This window comes from Elephantulus edwardii, unplaced genomic scaffold (assembly GCF_000299155.1).
Source record: "Elephantulus edwardii isolate Elephantulus edwardi_28Jun2011 unplaced genomic scaffold, EleEdw1.0 scaffold00026, whole genome shotgun sequence".
Classification (NCBI taxonomy): domain Eukaryota; kingdom Metazoa; phylum Chordata; class Mammalia; order Macroscelidea; family Macroscelididae; genus Elephantulus; species Elephantulus edwardii.
In genome coordinates, this window is record NW_006399776.1 from 15152601 (window position 1) to 15160564 (window position 7964).

Sequence of the window (7964 nt, forward strand, 5' to 3'; positions counted from 1 at the left end):
ACAGTGGTTCCGAGTGTGGGTGAAGACCTTGCACAGAGAGGCATGAGAGCTTGTTGGCTTCTGTGAACACACCAGGATGTGCAGACCAGGGATCGGAGACCGGCTGGCGGAGGAGGGAGGGAGAAGTCTGTGAAACGGGGTGACGGTGGCGCCCAGCCCGGGCTGGGACCGGGACTGGAAAAGAGGCCCCAGAGCAGCGGCTGGTCCGGAGGCTGGGCACGGCGGGGGTGGGGTGTGAGGACGGAAAGGTGAACGCCCAGCCGAGCCTGCGTGGTTGTGAGGGGCGGGGAAGACAGTCTTTACAGTTAGGAGAGAGACGGAGAGGGCTAAGTGAAGTTTGGGATATAAAGGGAGCCTTTGAAAGTAGCCGGAAGTGACAAGCGTCGTTGTTTTGGGCAGTCAAGAGAGTCAGGGAGAAAAAAGGTCTGTGGAAGAGGCTGAAAGGATCAGGGGACCAAAAGGAAGGTCGGTGTAAGTGAAGGAAGGGTGAAGTGTGGCCAAGAGAAGACAGTCTGTGTAAGTGGATAGTGAATCAAGGAAAGAGCCGTGGAAGTGGCCCGGGACCGGAGACGTGGCCTGAAGGCAGTAGAGCCGAGTGCAAACCTGAGGGTGTTTGGGAATTGCAAGACCTGGTGGCATACGAGGATAAAGGCCCGGATTCAGCCTCAGAGAGTGGAAGAGGTGGCCGGAATGTGGGATCAGAGGCTGGTAAGGTTGGCCTTGCTGCAACAGCTTCGTACTATCTATGGCATTAAGGTTAAGGGTGGCCGTGGAAAGTGCGACCGCAGGAGACAGGCAACAGCAGCTGCGGAAATACGGGTAAGGCCTGGGGAAGTGGATTTAATGTGTACCATCACTTTTGCTAAATGCTCAGAACGGATTACAAAGAAAATATAAATATCAACTGCAGAAATGCAATGAATGACTTAATTTTCCACAATTTTTTTTGGTCATTGAAAAAAGGTTGTGGGGTTTTTCAGTCTCAGCACTACTGATATTTTAGCCTGGTCAATTCTTAATTGAGAAGAGGGTAGGAAGTCTGTCCTGTGCGTTATAGGATGTTTATCAATATTAGTAGCCCATTTGAGTTGTGGTGGAGAAGAGTATTGAATACCATGGATTGCTAGAAAAAACAAGTTCATCTTGGAGAGGGTGAAACCAGTCTGCTTCTTGGAGGCAAGGATTCTGAAGCTTTGTCTGACATACTTTGGGCATGTTGCTAGGCGAAATCAGTCTTTGGAGAGAGACGTCATGCTTGGCAGGGGGAGGGACAGCACAAGAGAGGAAGACCCTCGATGAGATGATTGATTCTGACTGGGATAATGGGGATCCATGTGTCGGAGATAATTAGTTTGGTTCAAGATAGAGCAGGGTTCAGAGCTTGTCTTAGCTTCCTATGAGTCAAAAGCAACGTGACCTCACTTAACAAGGACAAGCTCCCTTGGTGGTAGGAGGAGTTGCACTCTCATCCCAAAGGCAAGTGGTTTGAATCCACCAGTTCTCCTTAGGAGAAAAATGGGCAATCTTCCATACATTACACTGCCTCTGAAAACCCACTGGAGGGTCAGTTCCAACCCACTGGTACACACCATCCAACCTACTAAGGAGCTCTGGTGGATAAACCCATAGAGAATTGTGCTGCTAAGCCAAACCCCACATCTCTGGCGGTTCGAATCCGTCAGCCACTCAAGGACAGGAGAAAGTTGTCCTTGATAGTTATGGTTGCGATTCCACAGCGAGTAGTTTATAGAGTTTTTTACTTACTCATAGAGACCAGTTGTGGCAACCAAAAATATCTCCAAACTCTGCTGCACTAGTACTTTGAACTAGTATCAGGTAGACGTGAGGGAAAAATTACCCTTCTCCACAGTTTCAGGATAAGAATTCTAGACAGATGAGGGAATCTGTTCCTTTTTCTGAGTCAGTAAATGAGGAGATGTTAACAGATTGGTAGATTAGGCTTCAGGTAATGTCTTTTACCAGAGTAAGAAGACATCTTTCTTTGTGGCTTTATCATACTTCCAAAAAATGAGTAAATGAGAAGCTAAAACAGAAATGATTGAAAAGCTGTTAATATTGGGGTGGTCAAAGGAGATCATGAATGAAATTTTAATATCTCTACAACATAGGCGTCCCCCCAAAGGCAGGTACTGCAGATTTACTCAAAACCATGAGCTGCTCCAATGGGGAAAGGTGGGCCAACTCCTTCTGGAATTTTCTGCCTCTAAACACCTGCTGAAGGGTCATTAATGAGTTGATTCCCATTGGATAGCACACAGTAACAGAAACCACTTAATCCAGAATTTGGTTGTGAAAAGTAGAATAATAGAAAGCATTCAATCAGTGAAGTGACTGATACTTTTTAGTTACTTGAAGACAGAAACCAACACAATCTGTATGGTTTTAAATAGTTGATAAATTCTGAAAAGTACTTGGAGAAGAAAACTACCAACAAAGTAATTTGTATCCCCTAGTATATATCCTGAAGACATTTGTGAAAATTTTTGTTGACAAATTCGTGTTTATACTACAATGGTTTCTTCTGATTCTAAAACTAAGATTGCAAATTTAGCAGGATTTAAGTATATGGAAAAATTTATATATCCAGATTTTTAAAAACTTCTTGATAAGAAAAACTGCTTTTCAAATCCTAGTACACCTGAGTTTGAATCCTGCTCTACACCTTTTAGCTGTTTGGGGCTAGTTGTTTAATTTTTCTAAACCTTAGTTTCAAACTGAAAATAATGGTATCTTTCCTTTCATTGTTAGGTATTTAAAACAACAAGATCTTGTCGATGAGCCTTGTTTAGTGCACACAGTTCAAATCCACCAGCTGCTCTGTATGAGAAAAAAAGGGCAATTTTCTCCCAAGCTGTTCAGGGCCTCTAAAAGGCCTGAGAGTCAGCTTCTAAGTTTAGGTAAACAAAACCCAAACCCATTACCTTGAATCATTCAGACTTCTGGCACCCATTCATCAGATTTCCAAGGCTGTCAATATTAACACAAAAGAGATGGCTTCATTTTCATAGATGAAAACTGCCAGCCTCTCTTAGCATCCCAACATTTGACCAAGACACCTTGAATTTCGATTCAAGTATTGGCTTTCAAGTTAGAATTGACTCATGATTGACCCTCCAACAAGTTTTCTTAGACTGTAAATCACAACGTAAGGAGATTGCCTCTCTTTCTCAGGAGGAACTGCTGGTAGATTTGAACCACCAGAGAGGCATAGCCTTCTCTTCAGCAGTGCAGATCTCTATGGAATACACCACCAAAACTCACCTTATAATACAAATCTGTAAAAGGTTTTCTGTACTTTAAAAGCTCAAAAACTACTCTTGCAAACCAACAGCAAAAAGCCAAAGAAATCTCATTTTCTGAGAAGTCCCTATCCAAGTAGAGCCCATTCTTATAAAACAGTGATATTCCATGATTTTTTAGTTGACCATTTTAAATTAGGAATTCTATAGATTAGTTCTAGACTAATTTAAATTAGTTTCTATAGATAACTATTGTTGTTGTTATGTTCCTTTAAGTCAGAACTAACTCAGAGCTGAATCTCCGGTGGTTTTTCAGAGGCAGTAAATCCCACTGGAGGAGATTGCCCGTCTTTTTCCCTCGGAACAGCTTATTGTTAGATTATTAGATTGTTATTAGACTATTATAATTAGTCTAATCTTACTTATTCATAGATGGAATAAGACAGTCTCCTATGTGATTTATAGCATCTGAAAACCCTAAGAGGGTCAACTGTGAGTCAGTTCTGACTCAAAGGCAAATAAATAGCAACAGTGTAATAGTTACGGTCTTAGTTATAATCAGTTCTGATTTATCCAAGTAAGACATTTTCTAAACATATTTTTAACATTGCTCACCTAGACATGTTTAGTAACACAGATCAATTGGCCTAGTAGACAGAAAGTGATGCTACCAAGCCAAAGGTGGGTGACTAATCTGCGGCCCTCAGCCCTGTTTTTTTTGTTTTTTGGTTTTTTTTTTTTCTCAGCCCTGTTTTTAATTGTTTTTGGTCAAACATTCTTCTAGGTCTTATATCCCTGGTGTGTCCACTTGCCATATAGAGCTAATTTGTGGTTGCTGTGAAACTGAACACTGTGACACTGATGTGTCAAATGTATTAATGGTTACCCATGGTGGACAGTGTTTGGTGGAGCTCTCCAATTAAAACAAGCTTAGAAGTGGCATCCACTTCTGTAATGGCTTGCCTCCAGAAACCCTATGAACCTGGAGAAAGGATGAAAGTCACACAGGTGTCCAGGTCTTTCATTCATAGGGTCGGTATGAGCTGTCTGCGACTCGACGGCACTTAACAACAACAGACATGATTATTTTAACAACAACAAAAAAATTCTTTCAATAATACTTACCTTGCATTAGACAATGAGTGATGCATATTTTACTTGCTTTAGTTAATGTCATGTTCTTAACAGCTGACTTAGATTTTATGTATGGAAGCCAAAGCAAAGAGAATATTTAACTTGATTGAAGTCACTCATTAAATGCTAGAGCCTAGAACCTGTCTTGACTCTAAGAACCTGTTCTTTTCAGGACAGTCTTTCTCTCTGGAATACTCCTCAGTTAAATTTAAATACTTGAAAGAGGACTAGTAAAATTTTGTCATTGGGTTAAATTATAGTGCTAAATGATTTCTTTGTAACCAGTAACACGTATTTCAGAAGTTAAATCTAAACACTAGATGAGTCTCCCATTCACAAATGTATAAAAACATCCAATTTAACTTACATAGTTTATTCTTGGGACCTTCAAATAATTAGAGATTGAATGTGAGTTTTTAAAAAATGGTTTCAAAAAGATTTTAAAAAGAAATCTGATTAAACATTTGCACAATCTCTGCTTTAGTTGTTCCAAAGCACAGTTTGAAAAGCACTCTTCAATCTAGTGAAGGGGAGGTATTACCGGTTTAACCAAGAACACTTCTGCTTTAGCCATGTGAGCAGAAAAACTTGATGGTGCTCAGCTGTCATTACTATATAGAAGAATATTGATCAAAAGGGAGGAATGTAAAACAATTTCAAATTCTCTGTTCTTTCATGAACTCTATTCTTTCTGGATCCATGGAGACTGGAACCAGACTGGATCGTGAAACTATTGCCTAGAAATAATCTTTAAATTATAAACAAAAAATACCTAGTAGCATTTTCATAAAACCGAACAGTAGCTGTTAAGGAATATCTGTCCTGAACGTTTTTGCTCTTTTATTTTTTCTAAACTTAAAATATCTTTAAAATTTTCAAAGAATAAAATTAGTATCAATCAGTAGGGATGTTGAGGGGGAACCAGATAAAAGATGTGTACATGAAGAAATCTTTAATCTCCTGGTAAGCGCAAAATATTTGTGTGTGTGTGTGTATAAAATCAGCGAATATTTTGATAAAATTATAAATCTAGAATTGCAAACATGAGTAGACCCTCTGCAGTGCAAATAAATGTCTTTCTGGTAGGTAATTTTACAATATCAAAAGTCTTAAAATATACATGCCTTTCTTTGACCCAACCATCCTACTTCTTTTTTTTTTTTTAATTGTGATTTTTAACAAAAGTTTATAGAAAGGTTGGGTTGTAATTCATTCATTGTTGCACATTTTCCTCTTTCCCTTTCCCTTTTCCTTACGCTAGTCCAGTTTGCAATGCATCTCTTCCAGATTGTTAATTGTCAGACATATAATGCCTAATCATATGTTCCTTTCAGATAGTCTTTCCCCTCATCTGTTCCAGAGCAGTATTCATGATCTATCTACTCGTTTCCTGTTTTACCTTGAACACCCCATGTCAGTCCTAATTTGTAACAGTGAAGTTTTTTATGTACTCTTTGCCTTTTGTGGCTGAGATCTTTCGGCATAATGACTTTCAGGCTCATTCATGCTGTGTAATGTTTTACAAGTTCATTGATTTTTAATGCTGTGTAATGTTCCATTGCATGGATGTACCACAGTTTTTCTGTCCATTTGTTTGTTGGTGAGCAGTTGGGCTGCTTTCATATCTTGCCTATTGTAAATAATCCAACAGTAAGCATGTTATGCATACATCTATTTGAACAGTGGTTCTGGTTTCTTTAGAGACTATTCCCAGTAGTGGAATTGCTGGATCAAATGATATTTCTATTTCTAACTTTTTGAAAAAACACCAGACCACTTTCCATACTGGCTGTACTATTTTACATTCCCACCAGCAGTGAATAAGAATTCAGTTTCTACACAACCTTGCTAACATTTTTTATTTGTTGCCCTGTTGACATTGGCTTTTGTTGCTGGGGTGAAATAATATCTCAAATTTGTTTTGATTTACATCTGTCTGATAACTAGGGGTTTTGTACCTTCATGTGTTTACCATCTGAATGTCTTTGGTGGAGGGTCTATTCATATCCTGTGCCCATTTTTCAATTGTTTACCCTTTTCTTGTTGTGATGCCAAAATGTTCTATAAATTTTAGGTATAAATCCCTTATCATATATGTCATGCCAAGTATTTTTTCCTAGTCTGTGGGTTTCCTTTTTTACCCTGTTGGAGAAATGTCTTGATGTGCACAGGGATTTGATTCTTAGAAGATCCCATTTATTTTCTTCTTACCTGGTGGTAAGTTTTTCAGTATGATTGGAAGTCTGTTCATGCTGTGGATTAGGGCTTCTTGAGTTGTTCCTAATTTTCTCTGATGAAGTTTATAGTCTTTGATATTACTCCAAAGCCTCTGATCTATCTTGAGTTGATTTTTGTGTATGGTGTGAGGTGTGGGTTTTGCTTAGTTTTCTGTAGATGGATTCCAGTTTTGCCAGCACCATTTGTTAAAAAAGCTGTCATATCTCCACTTACCTGATTTCATCTAAAAAATCAGATCACCATAGGTAGATGAGTTGATGTCCAGGTTCTCAATTCTATTTCATTGATCTGTGTTTCTGTCACTGTATCCACACAATCTTGACCACCATGGTCATGTAGCAGGAATTTAGATGAGAGAGTGTGATGATGCCTCCTACCTTGTTTCTCTTTTTCAATAGAACTTTGCTTAATTGAGGACTCATTCTATTCCAGACAAAATTAGAAATAGCCTTTTCCATCCCATTGAAGAATAGAATTGATATCTGTATTGGGATTGCATTGAATTTATAGATTGCCGGTGGTAGAACTGTCATTTTCATGATAGTGAGTCTTCCTATCCAGGAGCATGGTACACCCCTCCATTTCTCTAGGTCTTTTTTATTGTTGTTTGTTTTTTGCAGGAATGTTTTGTAATTTTCTTTGTCTAGGTCTTTAGAATCTCTAGTGAGATTTGTTCCTAAGTATTTCATATTGTGATTAGCTATTGTAATTTGTAATATTTTTCTCAGCTCCTTTTCTGTGTTCTCTTTGTTACTATAGAAAAATCTGACTGATTTTTTTAAATGTTGATCTTATATCTTGCTATTTGCTGAAATGGTTGAATATGTACAATAATTTTCTTGCTAAATGTTTAGGGTTTTCTAAGTATAATGTCATATCATCTGACTATAGAGGTAGATTTATCTTCTTTTTGCTAATTTGGAAGCCTCTTATTTCCTTCTCTTGCCTTACTGCTCTCTCTTAACTTCCAAAACAGTATGAATAGGATTTATGATCGTGGGCATCTTTGCCTCCTTCATTTTCTCAAGAGAATGCCTTTAATCTCTTTCCATGGCGAATGATGTTGGCTCTTGGTTTTGCATATATACTTTTTACTGTGCTGAGGAAACTATTCCTATTTTGTTGAGTGTTATAATCTGGAAGAGGTGTTGGAGTTTGTCAAAGGCCCTTTCTGCATCAAATAACAGGATCATGTGGTTCTTGTTCTTTACTTTGTTAATATGAATTATGTTGATTATTGTTCTTAGGTTGAACCATCCTTGCAAACCTGTTAAGAATTTTTTTTTTTTCTCTTTGGAGGGGGAAGCGAGCTGGTGGGGAGGGGTGGGCAGG

The 7964-nt window shown here is 38.7% G+C and overlaps 1 protein-coding gene across 1 annotated transcript in view; it reads left to right on the forward strand.

The window, feature by feature from the left end:
* Window positions 1-573: 573 nt before the first annotated feature.
* ARHGAP11A (Rho GTPase activating protein 11A) overlaps window positions 574-7964 on the forward strand; it is a 36998-nt gene continuing 29607 nt past the window's right edge. Inside the window, exon 1 of the mRNA XM_006883046.1 lies at window positions 574-819. Coding sequence (XP_006883108.1) covers window positions 691-819 — 129 coding nt within the window. The 5' untranslated portion in view covers window positions 574-690. The remainder of the gene's footprint in view (window positions 820-7964) is intronic.